The 19,160-nt window shown below is 39.1% G+C and overlaps 1 protein-coding gene and 1 long non-coding RNA gene across 12 annotated transcripts in view; both read left to right on the forward strand.

Moving 5' to 3' along the window:
* The window catches only part of cspg5a (chondroitin sulfate proteoglycan 5a), a 65,342-nt gene that overhangs the window by 12,639 nt on the left and 33,543 nt on the right, over positions 1–19,160 (forward strand). For all 11 annotated transcript variants that reach the window (XM_017309527.2, XM_008430907.3, XM_017309523.2 and 8 more), the window contains exon 2: positions 7,489–8,431. In XM_017309527.2, the coding sequence (XP_017165016.2) occupies positions 7,489–8,431 (943 nt within the window). The remainder of the gene's footprint in view (positions 1–7,488; positions 8,432–19,160) is intronic.
* LOC145555266 (uncharacterized) lies at positions 15,438–17,419 on the forward strand. Its single transcript, XR_014091371.1, has 2 exons — positions 15,438–15,713; positions 15,826–17,419. It is a non-coding gene; the product is annotated as an uncharacterized LOC145555266 (long non-coding RNA).

A 19,160-nucleotide genomic window follows, 5' to 3' on the forward strand; every position in this document is an offset into this window, starting at 1 on the left:
TTCTTAAGAGTTGTCTGATTTTAACTGTTTAGTCTGTGATATTTATTGCAGTGGCATGTAGTTCAGAGTCTGCCCACATACAAAGCTGTGTTACCTGAAGTAACTGCAGCTGAAACCATTTAGTCTGATCTGTTGTTGTGAGGTCAGTGTCATTGGTCCGGTCTTGGTCTCAGGGTGTTTCCACACCTGACAGTTCAGTTGACTCGATTTGATTGGGACAAAAATTGCAGTTTTACATTGTCAGATCTCAACTTCTATTAAAATGGACTAAACATGGCTGGTGTGAATGCACCTGTAGTTTTGTCTTTGGTCTTGACTTCATCTAAGGTTAGGTTGTCTTGCCAACAGCATCTTGAACTTTTTACAACAATAGCACACAGGCCTGTGCTGCATATTTTATACTTTAACCACAATGTACCATAAGGTCTGAAAGGTAAACCTCCCGCCTTAACAGTTTCAGAGAGCCACCGTGCTGCTCTAAAATTGGCTGCCCGTCAAAAAAGTTTCTCCTCGTTAATCCAATTAAGCTAACGAGGTGTTGAAACGGAGACAGCTCCACTTAATTGGAGCTCAGCTCAGTGACGCACTGTGAGGATTCTGGCAGAATGACACCACTGAGTTCTCAAAAAAAGCACCTGAGCTCTGATCGCCTGTGCTTTGTAAACAAGCTCGACTGTTGAATTCACAGAGGAGATTAAACAACATGCAGAGGATCCTTGGGCAATCAGTCCACACGGGTGGGGTGTGTGTGTGTGTGTGTGTGTGTGTGTGTGGAATCAAAGTTATTCCTGTGGGTTTGTGAATGTTTTCACATTGTTTTACAGTAATTACTTCTGTACTGTGAATGGATGTTTCCCTGTCTCTGTACTCAATATGTTTCATTCAGTAATGCCAATTAATATTAATAATACGTTGTCTCACATAATAAAAAGCTTCATGATGCAAAATTGGTCAATAAAGTGCATCATTAAGATTCATTTGCATATTATCTTAGCATGGAAAGATGTAATTACAGTCACTCCTTTTTTTGCTGGCTGTTTAGACATAAGTTTAAAAATATGTAAATGGAACAAAAATCACAGTAGGACCTACAAAGATGTAAAATAATAATTAGTGGACATTTGCATGCTGAGACTGGGTTCAAGTTATATCTGAAAATTAACACAACAGCGACTGAAATATAATATCTTGGATTTTGCAATTTCCAGTCTCTCCAAAATGAAAAAGAGAAAAAGTCCTGCATTCGAGTCAAACTATACATAAAAACCTGTTTGTTGATATAATAGCTTCTGAGTTGTGTTGTTTTGGGTATCCAGATGTGATGAGATTTGCCTTATGTGTCCACAAAAGTCACAGGAGTCCAGACAAAAAGCAGCATCTTTTAGCAACAATTACCCTTTGAACCAGGATGGTGCTGTAATTTAATCAAACTGAGGGAATGTGTCCTCTGAGTGCAGATAAAAGATCTCTGGGTTATGATTCATTCCTGGCAGCTGACAGACTGTCACAGTGAAAGCTAAAGTCAGAAAGTCTATCAGAGGCCATGAAAGACTCCTCTTCTTTCTGCCTTCAGTCTCTCTCACCATCTTTTCCCATCAATCACAGCAAATGTCACCTACTCCCTCTCTTTATCTTTCTGTCTCTATTCTTTGCTGTCTCTGTGTCATTATGCTCCTCTTCTCCCCATCGCTCATCTCCACCTCTTCCCATCATAATCTGTCATCACTCTCTAATGTATGGGAGACTTTCCTACACTAACTTACAATCCCTGGTAGTTTTGCTCTCATCTAACTGGTTCCGGTTGCAGCATGAGGAGCAGAAGTGAAATTGGTACATCACTTTTAGTCGCACATTAAAACCAGAACTTTTTTTGGCTTCAATATTCAGTTCCTAATGGAGAAACAAGCATGTGTTGACTGATAAAGTTGTATTTATACATGTTAGAGTTAAAAAGAATATGTTTTTGTGTTTTATCTCCTGGCTGCTCAGCTGATGCATTAAACAGCAGTGGATTGTGAGGCTGCTGGATAGATTAACATCGAGTTGAACCCAAAATATTTTCAATAAACTCACATTTTTCCTGCCATTTTTTTTTTTGCACAGATAGCCCACTGGATGATAGTAACAACAAGAAAATAGTTACATGCTAATGTAGTGATAAATCTTTTAGGCAAGACTTTGACCAAGACCTTCCTTATAAAAGTCTCATCTTAACAGTATTTCTCATCTATGGAACAGATCTTTCCCCAACCGAAGCATAAACGTAAACTAAAAGCATATATCCAGTTTAAACTTAACGACTGCAGTGTAATTTTAGTGATGCGCCCTAAAAGCCTCCTAAATGTCACAATTAATCCAAAGTGCTTATGTCCTTTCACTGGCTCAGAGTTTAATGTTCCTCTGAACGCCTTGAGATATGAGGAAGTTTTCAACAGAATTTCATTTCATTAGTACAAATGTTTTTATTAGCAGGTTTTGCACGCTGTAAAACCAGTTTTTACCAAATTAAATCTTTATTACCATTTAGAAGTAAACCAAATTAGCATCTTCAGCATCTTAAAAGATGTTTTAAAACATAACTATAAATGCCTTGGATCTTTGTTGCTCTTTTTTGATGGTTTTTTGATATTATCTGATTTATTTTTTTCAAACAGGTTTTTAAAACAAAAACCAAGCACATTCAGTAGGACAGAGAAAACGTGTACATACATAGCCAAGAACAAAATAATTAGTTTACCACTACTTCTGTTAGAAAAGGAGTAGGAAGAAGTGGGCACTTATTTAATCCTCCCCCTTATCTAAATTTAATGAAATATATTACTTGTTTATTTTAAAGAATCTACATATAAGATATTTGTCATTGCTTTGTCTTTTATGAGTAACATTTTTGTTAAGTTGTTATGTCACTTTGCCATCTCAAAATGATAAAATTCTTAGCAGCTAATTCCTGTGTATAGGAATTTCATCCAATTTGATCATTTTGATGATGGCATTTGACAAAAGAAGATGATTACTGCTTGCTTCATAATTGCTGACTGTGTTGTGTTTTTATGGTGCACAGCACTTTAATTGCCTTGTTGCTGAAATGGGATATAGAAATAAACTTGGCTATATAGACTGTAACTTGTGACTGGCAAGGGAAATGGGAAAATAAACTGCAGTTAAAGAGGCTCAAAAAGCTGTGCTGGTTTTGTTTTTCCACATCATTCTCTCCAGAACATGCATTCATAACTTTAGTGAAGGTTGTACCCAGTGAGTTGCCCCTGCATTGACAAACATATTATCAAGACTAAACTTAACAGCAGTCAGCAATGATCCTCACATATGCTGTTAGGAGGAGGTTATCAAACAAAGCTTCTTATGGGACCAGCAGTGCATTTGCAGCTCACAGCAGGAGATCATGATGGCTTGAACCCCCAACCACTGGTTACTTTTTGCCCATCTGAAACAGGAACTTCTAATTTTTACTTTTGCTCATATGTTGGATGGTTTATTTTGTGGGTATAATGATCTTTTTTTATGTTAAACATCAGTCAAACAGATTTTATTGCAGACAGAAATGAAGCTAATAACATAGATTAACATAGCTATTAACATTAATAGCTATGTTAATAGCTATCTATTAACATAGCTATTAATGTTAATAGCTATGTTAATAGCTATGTTAATAGCTATGTTAATAGCTATTAACATAGCTATTAATGCTAATAGCTATGTTAACATTATTAATACTATAATGTTATAGTATTAATATAGTTTTCTGTTCTTTAGACATTGAATAATGAAGTTGGAACAGTTAGTGTAAAAATATGTTTTATAGATTTTTTGTTGCAGTCTGTCCAATTTGGTGCCTCAGTTGGATTGAGTTTGTTGTGCCAAGTTAAAAAAGTGAGTTGTTGAAGTAATAGCTAACTTTCCCTTATTGTTTTTTTTTTTTTACCAAATCTGTCTTGACACTACAAGGTAGCCCGACCCACTACAGTGTTTATTCAAGCTGTCGAGTCTATGAAACCTTAGCTAAACATCCGTTTAGCTCTTTTGGTTCTGCTCACTAACACAGAAAAAATAAACTCAAGTTATTAATATGTAGCCTAAAATTAGGCTTACGTTTGCTCAAAGTAAACATTCCTAACGGACCTTTCGGTAGATATTTATTTTTGCATAAATCCAGCCCCTGAGTGGAATTGGCAAAAAATAAATAAGTACAATAAATAAGCCTGTCAGAAGACAAATTATATGATTTTTTGGCAGTTTGTGTTTAAAAAAGGTGAAATAGAGAAGCGTTAACTGCTGAAGTTAATTATGACCTGGTTTTAGGCAGAGAAATTGGAACTAAAAGAGTACAAGAATCAACATCCAGACCAAGGCTGATGTTCACAGGGTTTCTACCCTTGGAGCACAAGAAGCTGATTAGCTCAGCGTGATAGAGAAAAACTCTTTAAACCTACAAATTTATGTTTAAAGCCAACTCACAGGAGGTCCTTGATTTTATTTTCTTGCCAGTCGAGGTAAATCCTTCCTGCTGAGATGTGTACAGAATGTTCACAAATAAAGAAACATGTTCAAAGATCCTCCAGATGATTAATATGAAACCATAAAATCCAAATAGGCTTATTGGCTGCTAAATGTGTAGTTTGGTAAATTATTGTGTCTCGAATGCAAACATTTTTAATGTTTTCATTAGAACAAATGAGGATGTTTTGCTAACTGAGGCTATCCATAAAGTACAACAAAAAAAACACAACAAACAAAAAAAACGAATGGAAAGTCAAACCTAGATCTTCATTCGGTTGACATGAATTCTGGTCTGGTTCGAATGCATGTGTGAACGTCAAGCAGATGCTCCAAAAGCAGAGCATTCTGGGTAAATACAACCAAAGTCGCTCTAGCGGGAGAAATATATCATAAAATCCTCCACCTGCTAAAATCTGACTCTATTTTTCTTTGCATTTCATGAAGAAGGAAGTTGCTCTCATGTCTTCTTCTGGGATTTTTATGTTGTTTCCTTCAGTGGTTCTTGGTGCGGCGCCACCACTGGACAAGTTGAGAAACAGGTCTTTCTAAGTGTTTGATTTGTTTGACACTGTGCAGCGTGAAGCAAACAGTACCAGCTGAGTTACGCTGCGATTCTGACTGGACTACGAGTTGTGAAAACAACTGGGGACCATTGTTACAGTTATATCTGTTGATGATCAGTTTATTTGGTGTTATCTATTCTTATTTAGGTTACAGCTCTCCTACATCTGTCCAGACATTGTTTTGTCTGAGTCTCTCTGAGATCATCAGCCCCCATCCCTAAAGTGAACCCCAAAATCCATTCCCTCTTCAAACCAGTAATCCCTAATCCCAGATACACGCCATTGAAGTACATTAGTGAATTATTCCTTTAATCCAGAAGTGGGAGCGACCCTAAAAGCTGCTTTTTTGTTTGCATGGGTCCCCGAGCCGCCATCAGATGAAGTAATCAACTGGAGGATACAGCCAATTGTGTGTCATTTTAATTTGTTTCATCCCCCAGAAGTAATCTGCAAGAGTTTAAAGCAAGAAGTAACAATGTGGCAAACCAGGGGATGCTTGACAAGGAGGTGTTTTAAAGAAAGAATCACAATGAATGACATAACATAACAGTTTCCTGTAATGTTTATGTTTTAGTGTTGTGTTAAATTACTCTTAGTTTTGTTGTTTTGCTTTTCATTTTCAGATTTTAGACTTGTCTTCTAATCAGAGATTATGAAAAAATGCTAAGGTTTTTTTGTTTTTGTACCATTTAAAAAACCATCATGAACTTTTTATGATGGTTTAAATCATAATCAAAAATAATTGAGTGAAATTTTGTTTGTAGGCTGTTTTTCCATGTTTTCTTTATTAGAACAGTTTGCTCTGGGTATTAGAGGATTTAGATTATATTGAAATCATTCATTCATTTTAAGCTTCTGGTTCCCAGATTTCATTTTTCATTTATAATTATTTTTCAGTATCTGTTATACTCTGCAGACATAAAGACATTTCTGGTGTCACATATGTTAATCTTTCAGTGTTTTTAGTTCCTAGGAAAATTTGACAGTGAATTTTTAGATAAAACTCAGGGGTTTTGATGGTGTAAGGGTTGCATTTGTATTATTATTATTATTATTATTATTATTATTATTATTATTATTATTATTATTATTATTATTATTATTATTATTATTATTATTATTTATTGTATAACAGAGTTTCACATTATTTCGTGACAGATTTCTATACAGATTTGACGTTACACATTTTTGACTAGTTCTGATTTCTTTTCATGAGCAAACAAATACTTTTTTTCTAGCTTTTCTTCCATAAGTGACCATTAATTATAAATAACTAATTACCACTCATGGCAGAAGAGAAATAATTAAGCATTATATAAAACAAAGACAAAATGATTATGGAGTTGGGGTTTTATGCTGTCTTTAGTAGCAGTTTCCACATCCAGCCTGGTGCATAACAGACAGAGACTGAAAGATAAAATGGTAAAAAGAAACAACTTTGCTGTTTTTTATTCTGGCTTCCTGTTATCTGGTGAAATTCTTACTCTCTGACTATCACTTACTTGCAGTATAAGTGAACTACATACATGTTTGTACTTTCTGTAGAGGATACAGTTTCTTTTTCAAATGCCTTCTTAAATCTAAACACAGCTGATAACAAAAATCAGTAACTGATTCCTCCTCCCAAAGTAACAGCTTCCACACTGCAAACTGTTGTTAGTTCTTTCTTGCGGTATGTTCACTGATTGGTAAAAGAACCATCTCTGATTTCTTAAAGCATCTCTAATGATGTGGTGGGCTATAGTGGACCTCTCACTTGGCAAACATTGCCATCAAGGCAGCATCTTTTTCTGGACGGTGCCAGACTTTGTTCTCTGCACGTCCCAGCAGCACAGCTTTATAGGAGCAGAGTGTGGGTGCTTTCATGGTGCAACTCCAATCCAGCTTTCTCTCTTCTTTTAAAAATGTATGAAGCATCCTTAAGAATAGAAGCAGACAGAACCCAGACCACCCGTTGAGCTGCTGAGAGTTTTTTATTTGGCAAGAACACAGTTGGATTCGTCTCCGAAAACTGCAGCAATGCGCCTTTAGTTCCCACACGATTAAAAAGAATAATTGAAAATAGGGCACGTGTAAGTGTGCTGTCCTTTTGTTCCACTTTGTCTTTAACCATGTAGTTGAAGTTAAGAACTACAATTATTTTCTGTAGTTGACACAAACAACTTTTGTTAGAATAAATCAAAATCAGTGTGAATTTTGTTGCATTTAGAAATCTTCACAAATCTTCCTGTCAAGATTGAATTTATAAGGTGGGATTTGTACAAGCTGACAAGTCTTTAACATAGTGAAACAATAGGCAGCTCTAATTATTTACAAACCAAAAAAAAAAAAAAACTTTTGACATTGTGCTTCATGGTGTAAGTATTTTTTTTGTCAAACAATACTAAAAGACTTTTTTCTCTCTTTGCAGGGATGGTTCTTGGTGTAAATGCTACTGAGCCAGACAATAAAGTCAATACCACTTCTCCAGTCATCGAAGAGGAGGACGGCCCTGTAAAGGTTAATGATGTCATGGCAACAGTAACCGGGATGAGCACCTCTGCCACTTCTGCTCCGACCGGCTCCGTGACCCAGAGGGCGGGTCGTATGCCTCGCGACGACAAGGACGACGCTGAGAGCAGCGGCATGTTTCCTGCTCCCACGGTGGAGAAAGTGAGCGTGGCAGCGACGCCCCAGATCATCCCCGATTCGGCTGAGACGGATCTTCTGTTGCCTGGCAACCCACTCAGAGAGGACGTCGTGAAAGGAGAGGAAGAAGGGGATGAAGAGGAGGAGGGTCTGCCACATACCGACCCACCTTGGATCCATGTCAAGGAAACTGCCATGTTTGACCTGGACCACCTCACCACCACTACTGCCTCGCCAGCAGCTGCCACCCACCCCTCCAACCTGGACGTCCTTCACGTGGACTTCTTTGATCCATCCTCTCGTGGGCGTAACCTTAACCTCGCCCCTCCCTCTCCATCATCTCTGGCCCACGAGCTGCAAGGCGCAGAGGCAACTTCCTGGGCAATGCCAGAAAACTACGACTACCTTACACCCTATGACGACGGCATGACTACCACTGTTGACGAGTACAGCTACAGCACCACAACCGATGCCTATGAGACCGAGGAAGACCTCAGAGAGGCTGCGGGGTCTCCTGCTCGCTCCAGGCCTCGGGTCCCTGGGTCTGGATCCTTCATCCCTGGGGGACCATATCCTGGTGCTGCACCTAACGTTTCGCCTAATGGGTGCAGAGTGGGCTACCAGCTGATCAATGGAAGCTGCCGCTCTGCCTGTGAGATGCAGCCCAACTATTGCCTCAACGGAGGACAGTGCTACCAGCTGGATGGCGAGGAGATTTTCTGCAGGTACAAAACTCACCTTGTTTAATTTATTCACAAATGTATACTTTTTAAAAAAAAAGAATGTATTTTCCAGACACAATCAAGAAACTATTACTTTCAGTTGGTATAAAAATACTGTATGTCTCAAACATAACTTCAAAGGAATTTGATTTCTCATTTTAACACATTGAAATTAGTCCTCTGTCTCTTTAAGAAGCTCCTTCTCTGACACTCTGTCTTCAGCACATCACCACAAAAATGCTTCACATTTGCAACTTTTCTTAGGAAAGTTGTAAATGAGAAGTTTGCATGAGGAGCTCAGCATATGCACACCAGGTGTTTGCTTAATACTGGTGCCACTAATTTGGAGGAGCTAAGTGGGGAAGGTGCGAAGGAAGCATTTAGGAATCCTAGAAAGATTAACAAATATGCATGAAAGAATCAAAGCAGCGCTCCAAGTATGTTTGGGATGAGGGAATATAATTATAGCATGATGTAAAGCTCAAGAGAGTTGATTTTAGATATTACCCCACCCACACCCCCAGTGTTTTCAAATTGTCCATGAACAGTCCAGTTCTTTTATGAACCCAGGGTTCAGTAGAGTCACTGCAGTAAAAAGTTACTGTTAAATTAAGAGAACAATTGATAAAAATATGCTGTGATCAGAGATTGCATTCAGATCTACTCTATGCTTAGCCAACACACTTAGTGGTTTTTATACTTTCATTTGGTTCTCAGCTTCTTCTAAAAACAACCCAGGCACTTTAAAAAACCCTCCATCCATTTTTGTGATTAAGTTAATTGTTGAGTCACATTTGACAGGCACTGCGCCGTTACCTAGCAACCCTAACCAAGCCCTGCCCCGTTACCTAGCAACCCAAGCAGTGGAGCTCCAGCACCTTTGCTCAGCTGGTTTCACTGCTGTATTTGCTGTACAATGGCTGCTGGGAAAGAGAAATGTTTTGTTGTTGACTTATCATTGAGAAACCACTTGCTGCATTCTTGTTGGTTTTCAGAAATATACGGTTGTATAATTTTGTATTTGTTTGCAGCCATTTTCACGTGTGAGTGTAAACATTGAGAAGGGGGTGTGGCCAGCAGCAGCTTATTTTGATTTAAAGTGGCCCTGAAACAGCTTGTTCTGAAAGGAGCTCAAAATAGGCAAAACTGACCAGACTGAAATCTCATTATCAAAGAATTTGGTACAAAAAATGTAATGAACATGTTTTGTGAAGCCCATAGACCTATCCTAACATGTAAAAGGAAGCAGAATAGGTCACCTTTAACAATGAGAGTGTGTCTGTGGAGTCTTGAGTCAGGATTAGAGCTGCTGCAGATTGGGGGGGAAGGTGATATCTGCTGCCAGTGATTTCTAATACTCTGATTGTGACTACTGAGGGGCTGCTGTCCTGAATTTGCATTTAATGAAAGGACAGTCTGTACTGAAAGTCTTCTTTTGTCAGCATCAGGTTAGAAAATGATTGGTTTGAGCTTGAAAATATTAGAAAATTAGATTTGCAGTTATTCCAATGGAATATATTTGTGTTTAATGTAGCGCCATGTACATTTAAACACAGAAGACAGTGACAGGCCCTATCAGATTAAAAGATGATTTAGAATGCAATTCCCATAATCATAAAATGGATGAACCAACCAATCACTGAAGGAAGATTTCCAATTAGTGAGCAGCTGCAAAGATTACCATGCAGATTTATGCAGAATGGCAAGCAGCTTCCTGACTGGAACAGATGATACTGATATTAATTAGTTCACACGTCTATGCAATTCTCTCACAAATTCAAAAAGCACTGAATTAAAATAAAATGCTGCGAAGACAAATATCCCTGAGAGGTCAGATCTACCAGCAATAAAAGAACAAAGTCAAGGATTTATGACCTCAGGGGACCTCAAGTCAGAGGACAACAGGACTAAGAGATTTATCTCCTGTTGTGGACACGACCTTCATCCTATAGCTGTCCTTTTAACCCCAAGCTCTGCATGTCAGAAGACAGCATTTCTATCATAAGCTGAGTTGATTTGATGCGATTATTTTTGCTTTATGCAGTTTCTGAAGGATTACACTGAGTGGCGTCTGCCAGCCTGTCACCCCTGAGTGTGAGTCTGGCTGTGTCTTTCCAGGTGCATTAAATTTGTACCTGAAGGTTGGAATTTCTTACTTCTAACCTGGAAAATTTGAATTGCTCACACTGGAAAAACACGAAATCTTATCAAGTATTTTGATGTCATTTCTAGTGCAAATATCTTAGTACACTTAAAATAAGACAAAACTAACTTACAAGTATAACTTTTCAGCAAGATATAGGAGCTTGTTTTACGTCAATAATTCTATAATATTCATCAGAAAAAGCATTAGATTCTCTGGCAGATTATTTCACTTATAACAAGACATTTTCCCATATTAAAAGGGAAAATGGGCTTCCACAGATGGGTCTAAAACTCACACGAACATGGATGGGAGAAAATCCATAATTTGGAGGAATTAACAGCTACAGCTCCATGTTCACTATCATAAGCTTCATAAGATCATAAGATTCACAAACCCTATCATAAAGATCAATCCACTGTTGTATTAATACTCGTGTTGAAGATGCAAAAAAAGACTAAAACACACTGAAAACTGTAGAGAGTAAAAGAAACATCCATCTATTTTCTTTACACCCTTGTCCCTCAGTGGGGTCAGGAGTGGTGCTGGTGTCCATCTCCAGCTAACGTTCCAGGCGAGAGGCGGGGTCACCCTGGACAGGTCGCCAGTATGTTGCAGGGCAACACAGAGACACACAGGACAAACAACCATGCACACACACACACACACACACACACCTAGGGACAATTTGGAGAGACCAATTAACCTGACAGTCATGTTTTTGGACTGGGAGGAAACCGGAGTACCTGGAGAAAACCCACGCATGCACAGGGAGAACATGCAAACTCCATGCAGAAAGACCGGGAATCGAACCCAGAACCTTCTTGCTGCAAAGCAACAGCTCTACCAACTGCGCCACTGTGCAACCCATAAAAGAAACAATGAATATTTTATTCTTAACAGAAAACATGCAGTAATTATAAAAAACAAAGCAGTGTCCATGATATTTAGAGCACATTTGGGGTGTCTGTCAGCAGTTAGTAGCAGTGATGAGCCTCCTGAGAGTGAGTCAGAGAGATACTGAGAGGCATTTGACTTCTGGGCAAGAGCAAGATATGGGTCAATGGAGCGCTGGCACAGATGCTGACCAATATGGTCCTCTGTGGATGAAGCCATGATTGCATGTAGGATTACACGTGACTTGGGTTAGTATGTGAAGCATTGATTTGATTTATTCCTCATTTTCATTTTGTTTTGTGCTTGTGTATGTGTGTGTGTGTTTGTATTTGTTGGCATTTGCAGCTTAACTTAAGCTGCTTCGTTAGCATGAGATAAATGTTTGAACTGCTGTTTATGACCTTAGACCAGCTCACTGTAACTCTTTAGTACAGTGCGCTCCACTCTTATATAATAACAAAACGTCCTCAGATTTGAGCTTTGTTCTCAAATTCAGCTTGAGAATTGTGCTGTAGATGTACCAAATTAAACTGAAACACAAATTGTTGTAGATTCAGCCCTTTATCTGTTATGTAAAATAATGCAGGGATGTAAACATCATTTTCATTTTGGGCTATATCAAGATCATGAGTGTTCTCAAAAACTGTTAAAATATTAATAAGTATCTGTGTCTCCATTTGATAAGCACATCTTAAAATTTAACAATTGTTTTTGTGATTTTTTTTGCAATAAGAATCACTGATTTAGAAATATTTGCAAGAAATTTTGTGATATTTGCGCTGTAAGATAAATGTGACCTTTTGTTATTCGTTATATCGATTATAGACAATAACTACCCCTCAAGTCAGGCTGAGGCAACAATATACAGTCATGGCCAAAAGTTTTGAGAATGACACAAATATTACATTTTCACATGATCTGCTGCCCTCTGGTTTTCATGTGTGTATGTCAGATGTTTTCATCACATACAGAAATACAATTGCAATCATATTATGAGTAACAAAAGCTTTTATTGACAGTTAGAATGAGTTAAGGCAGCAAGTCAATATTTGCAGTGTTGACCCCTCTTCTTCAGGACCTCTGCAATTCTCCCTGGCATGCCCTCAATCAACTTCTGGACCAAATCCTGACTGATAGCAGTCCATTCTTGCACAATCAAGGCTTGCATTTTGTCAGAATTCCTAGGTTTTTGTTTGTCCACCTGTCTCTTGATGATTGACCACAAGTTTTCAATGGGATTAAGATCTGGGGAGTTTCCAGGCCATGGACCCAAAAGCTCTCTGTTTTGTTCCCTGAGTCAGTTAGTTATCACCTTTGCTTTATAGCAAGGTGCTCCTTCATGCTGGAAAAGGTATTGTTCATCACCAAACTGCTCTCGGAGGACATTCTGGTACCATTCTTTATTCATGGCTGTGTTTTTAGGCAAGACTGTGAGAGAGCCGACTCCCTTGACTGAGAAGCAACCCCACACATGAATGGTTTCAGGATGCTTCACAGTTGGCATGAGACTAGCCTGGTGGTAGCGCTCACCTCGTCTTCTCCGAACAAGCTGTTTTCCAGATGTCCCAAACAATCGGAAAGGGGATTCATCAGAGAAAATGACTTCACCCCAGTCCTCAGCAGTCCACTCCCTGTACTTTTTGCAGAATATCAGTCTGTCCCTGATGTTTTTCCTGGAGAGAAGTGGCTTCTTTGCTGCCCTCCTTGAGACCAGGCCTTGCTCCAAGAGTCTCCGCCTCACAGTGCGTGCAGATGCACTCATACCTGCCTGCTGCCATTCCTGAGCAAGCTCTGCACTGCTGGTAGCCCGATCTCGCAGCTGAAACACTTTGAAGAGACGGTCCTGGCGCTTGCTGGTCTTTCTTGGGCGCCCTGGAGCCTTTTTGGCAACAATGGAACCTCTCTCCTAGAAGTTCTTGATGATGCGATAGATTGTTGACTGAGGTGCAATCTTTCTAGCTGCGATACTCTTTCTAGCTGCGATACTCGTCCCTGTTAGGCCATTTTTGTGCTGCGCAATGATGACTGCATGTGTTTCTTTAGAGATAACCATGGTTCACAGAAGAGAGACAATGATGCCAAGCACCAGCCTCTTTTTAAAGTGTCCAGTGGTGTCATTCTTACTTAATCATGACAGATTGATCTCCAGCCCCGTCCTCATCAACACCCACACCTGTGTTAATGGAGCAATCACTGAAACGATGTTAGCTGGTCCTTTTAAGGCTGCAATGGAGTTGAAATGTGTTTTGGGGGATAAAGTTTGTTTTCTAGGCAAATATTGACTTTGCAATTAATTGCTGTTAAGCTGATCACTCTTTATAACATTCTGGAGTATATGCAAATTGCCATTATAAAAACTGAAGCACTTTGTAAATATTAACATTTGACTCATTCTCAAAACAAACAAACAAAAAAAAAAGCCATGACTGTAGTAGAAGTAAGAAATACTGCCACCTGCAGGTGGGAGTTAACATGACCAAACCCAATGTTTTTGACCATTTTTGTGAAAAATATGCAATAAACTCACAATTATGCATCAGCTTGAAAAAGTGTAGGAATCTGTTGGTTTTATGTGAATTGTCGGAATCACAAAATGTTGACTGATAAGTTAATGTTTAAGCACACTACTTTCATCTTGGAGCTTCTATATATTGATGTGATTCTCACACATAAAAAGACAGATTTGGCCCCTGGGCCTTGAGTTTAACACATGTTCCTTACTGTCTCTTTCATACATAAAATACAGATGTTGGTTTATTGTAGGAGTGAATTTTATCCAGGTAAATTGGAATTTATAAGAAAATGGAGAGACAAATTGAAATGTATGTCTAAGTGTCACTGTAGATTGATTTAATATTGTCATACCCTGAAATGGAAAATAGAGAGCTGCACAATATACTGTTCCATATACTTTGTCAGCACAGAGAGCTTTGAAGTTGACCAACAGGAGAAAAGATTACTCTTATTGTAGCTCACCAGACTCGTCTTCATTTCTCCTTCCCTGTTTTCCAATTTACATCTCAAAGAGTCAGAAGGAAAAAGAAAAGGCATGAGGAAAATAAAATGGACAAAGGAGAAAGCAGGATGGAAAAAAAATGCAAGGAGGAAATATTACAGGAGAAAATACATTAATGTTTATATGTGCCAGTAAATAAAGGGAAAATTGCCCTAACATCAATATATTACTTGAAAATTGTCTCAAAATGACAATACTATCACTTACCTCAATAATTAAAGGGACAATTTATTGGGTGGCTTGTTGTTTTTTTTCCTGGTGGTCAGTTATCCTAATTTGCTCCATATTGTCCATCTCCAAGCACACCGCTGTGCATCTTCACTCCGTTTATTCTGTCAGCCTTCGGAGCAGTTTGTCATGAAGCTTCTCTTCCATAAGAAAGCCATCTGTCATCTTCATCTCTATTGGATCGAGCGCACAGAGCTAAACATAAACATAGTTTTTCTAAAGCCAGAAAGGCTGCTTTGAATGTGGAAGAAACATTTCATAACCCCTTTAAGGGAAAATTATGAGCCTGTCAATGGGGATTATTTAGAGTTACAAGTTGCCACCTCTGTATTTTAGCAAAGATGTACTTTTCTTTTACAAATCCTATGCAGACATGGTAAGCTTCACTCAGTAAAAGAAAAATATTTACATTCTGGACCAGTTTAAAGATCTTATTTTCACATTATTCATCTTGGAGCACTTTAGCTCCAAACCTCGGCCAGTTTCTCCAGCTAGACCTTCTTCTTTAAAGTATCTGTGGCATCTCCAGCGCTGGCTCCTCTGTCCCTCTCACAGATGTGATCTGACAGTGTCATAAACCACTTCCTCCTCAGGCGCTGCAGAATCAGGACCATATTCGGAGAAAGAAAAGAGAAAGCAGAGGGAGCGGGTGACTTAGGGTGTTTGGCATGTAAAGACATTTGTGTATTGAGCGGCTTTATAAACTGTCTTGCATTTCTGTTAGAATTATTATTTGATTAATCTTACTTATATGAAGCTTATAATGTTATGCCACTTTTAGAGGTTCTTTTAGAAGTTTGTTCTGTCTGTTGTTCGTTCACTTCTTGTTGCAGAAGATAAGCGGCAGAGAACAAGAACACACCCCAACGACCTCGAGGAGAATGTGCTGTTCAAGTTATCTTATATGGATAAGAGTTTGCTGTGTCAAGCTTCAACAGAGTCTGTTTAGCTGTTGAAGCTGCTTGTAACTAGGGCGTTTTCTGATTCAATAAAAGAGCGAGGTGAGCAGAGAAACTTCAGAGTGTTGGTCGGAGATTGTAACTGAAGCATTCTCTGAGCACTCTCCTCGCGAGTGAAAACTATTTACTGACTCTTTGTCTCTGTTTTTTGCAGTGTGTAAGAAATGTCTAGTGTTTGAACCTGACATTTAATTGGTCCTTCGAGCCGGATACCGATATACCAGACGATTCCAGAGGGTGAGTAAAAAAACCAGGAAGCCTGTGCACAGCATTTAAGACCCTTTCCGGGACTGGTCCTTTTTTCTCACGAGCTGGAGTCCGACGGTTGACGGTTTTCCTCAGAGACTGGAGACACAGTGAGTAGTTTCAGTTTAAAACCAGTATGTATGGGGAACGGTAAAAAATTGGAATAAAACCAGTTAAAGTCCGCGGGAGGCCAGACTCCTCTAACTATAAGTTAAAATCTGTGTGGGACGGCGGCGTCCTCTGGTAAGAAATTAAAACCCTGAGAATCCTAGGCACTATCAGGTAAAATAAAAGCAGTTAAAGTCCGCGGGAGGGCAGACTCCCCTAACTCTATCAATCAATAAATCAATCAAATTTTATTTGTATGGCACATTTCGGCAGCAAGGCATTTCAAAGTGCTTTACATAATTAAAATAAAAACAGAAAAAATCAGTGAGAAAGAGAGAAATAAAAATAATAATAATAATAATAAACATTACATCATTAAAACGTCGAAAAAGTTAGTTAAATTCTCTGAGTTAGTTAAATGCTGTATGGGACGGCGGCGTCCCCTGCTAAAGGACGGCGGGAGTCCTCTACTAGGTAGTTAAATTCCGCGAAGGACAGGAGCGTCCTACTTAAAAGTGTGAAAGTGTGTGTGAGTGAATGAAAACTGAATATCACTAGATAAACAGTTTTATACCAAAACAACGGGGAACAAATGGTGAGATTTTGTGGATGTTTGTAGACAAGAAAACTCCGCTCTCTGAGTTGAAGTGAGTTTTACCACAATCTATTTATCACCATCCTGTTGAAATTTTCCAGTGTTTAGAACACAGCAGGTGTTGAGACCACACTGGACTAAATTTAGTTCAAAATGGGTAAAGGGGGAAGCAAACATAAACAGAAGGTCTTAGAAGACCTGTCTAGTAAGGATTGGAAAAGAGTTGAAAAAATAAATGAGGATGCAGTAAAACCGCTTTGTTACTGGGTAAAGCAGTACGATTTTAATGGCAGGTTAAGTACCACAGGTATATATATAAGGAGAGCAGTAGGTGGCATTCCACATCCTAGAGAAGATTTAGAACAATGTTTGGAGGACATGGAGAATCTTAGAAAAACCTACTATCTAAACGGTGCCGAAACACAACAGGTCTGGATGCAGGTTATAGGGCCCGACTGGCATCATGTAAAGGGAAATTATGATCCTTTAAATAGACAACGCGACCCTCCAGTAACAGAGGAACAGGGGAGTGAAAACCTGAATACTAAAGTGGGAGAGTTGCTCACCAGGATCAGAGCTAGGTACCATAGACAGGCTAACTATACAGAAATCGGTAGATGCAAACAGAAGCCTGAGGAATCATTTGATGATTTTAGAGTGAGAATGGAAAAGGTGTTTAAAACCCATAGTGGACTACAGGAGGACAATAATGAGCAGGGTGTTTACAGACAGCAGTTAAAAAATGTATTACATGCAGGATCTAGACCAGAAATAAATGGATGGATTTTGAAACACTTCATAGGGATGGGTAATAGTACACTCGGAGACTACATTAACCATGCCTTACATGCAGAAAAAGTGACCAAAGGAAAACAGAAATCCACACCGGTTTCTACCTTTTTCCAAGGGGAGGAAACAGAGGTTTTCTACCAGGGAGGAAGGGACAGAGGTAGAAGCAGAGGACGTGGGAGAGGACGGAGCAGGGGGCGAGGATTTGGTCCACACCCAGAAACTCGAGCTTGTTGGAAGTGTGGAAAAGAGGGCCATCTAATAAAGGACTGTAGAAGTTCCCAACACCAACAATCAGCATGACTAGATGATGTTGAGAAAGAAAAGGATCTTGAAACAGGGGAAGAGGAAATTTTGAATTTAAGAGTACTTATTTTTCGAGGAGAGATACAGGCCAGAGGTGACTTTGATGATAAAAGGGAATCTACTCACAAGCAATGTCAGCCAGCCTCTCCACCTTTGAACCCCCAAAAGGGAGCCAAATCCTGTTGTATGTAGGTGACATTCTACTAGCATCAAAAAACCAAAGAAGATTGTTTGATAGACTCTCTGGCACTATTGAAACACTTATTACTACAAGGACACAAGGTCAACAAAAATAAACTCCAATTAGTACAGCCAGCAGTAAAGTATCTAGGTCACCAACTAGCATCTGGGGGCCGTACAGTAATACAGGATAGAAAAACAGCAATACTACAGGCTCCAAAGCCACAGACAAAAAAACAAATGATGTCATTCTTAGGGCTGACAAACTACTGTAGAAGTTGGGTGCCAAATTATGCTGAGATAGTTGCGCCTCTGAGTGCACTAATCTATACTACAGAAATGAAAATGACAGATAAACTGAGTTGGACCACAGAAAGTGAAGAAGCATTCTGTAAAATAAAACAAGAATTAGTGGGAAGTGGAACACTAGCTCTTCCAGATTACAAGAAGCCGTTTGTCCAAATGGTTGATAGCAGAGATAAATTTATGACCTCGGTTTTGTCCCAAAAACACGGAGATAAGATGAAACCCATAGCTTTTTATTCTGCTAAAATGGACGCAGTAACCTGTGCTCAGCCTCCATGCATTAGAGCTGTAGTTGCAGCCTCAATGGCAGTGACCGCAAGTGCAGAAGTGGTCCTTTTTCATGAGCTAATACTTAAAGTGCCACATGCAGTATCTGCATTATTATTACAAACAAACATGACATTTCTGTCACCAGCAAGGCATTTGTCTTGCATGTCCATCCTGTTGTCTCAACCACATTTAACAATAGAGCGGTGTACAATTCTCAATCCTGCAACACTTATGCCAACCTTAGATGATGGAGAACCACATGATTGTGAAGCCTTGGCAACAACTACAGCAAAATGTAGGGAGGATCTGACAGACACCCCATTAACAAAAGGAATCACAGTATATGTGGATGGTTCTTCTAAGAAAGACCAATTTGGGAAAACTAGAACGGGATATGCTGTGGTAACATCGAGCAAAGTGCTAAAAGCTGCGGCGTTACCACAACATTTCTCGGCTCAGGCTGCTGAACTAATAGCATTAACAGAAGCCTGCAAACTAATGAAAGGAAAAGATGTGACAATTTATACAGACAGCCAGTATGCGTTTGCTACAACTCATACCTTCGCACAATATTGGCAAAATAGGGGAATGGTTACCTCTACAGGAAAACCTGCTACACATGCAGATCTGCTAAAAGAACTTTTAAAAGCAGTAAAACTCCCAAAAACATTAGCAATAGGCAAATGTGC

Source organism: Poecilia reticulata, chromosome 16 (genome assembly GCF_904066995.2).
Source record: "Poecilia reticulata chromosome 16, P_reticulata-male-v2, whole genome shotgun sequence".
Taxonomy (NCBI): Eukaryota; Metazoa; Chordata; class Actinopteri; order Cyprinodontiformes; family Poeciliidae; genus Poecilia; species Poecilia reticulata.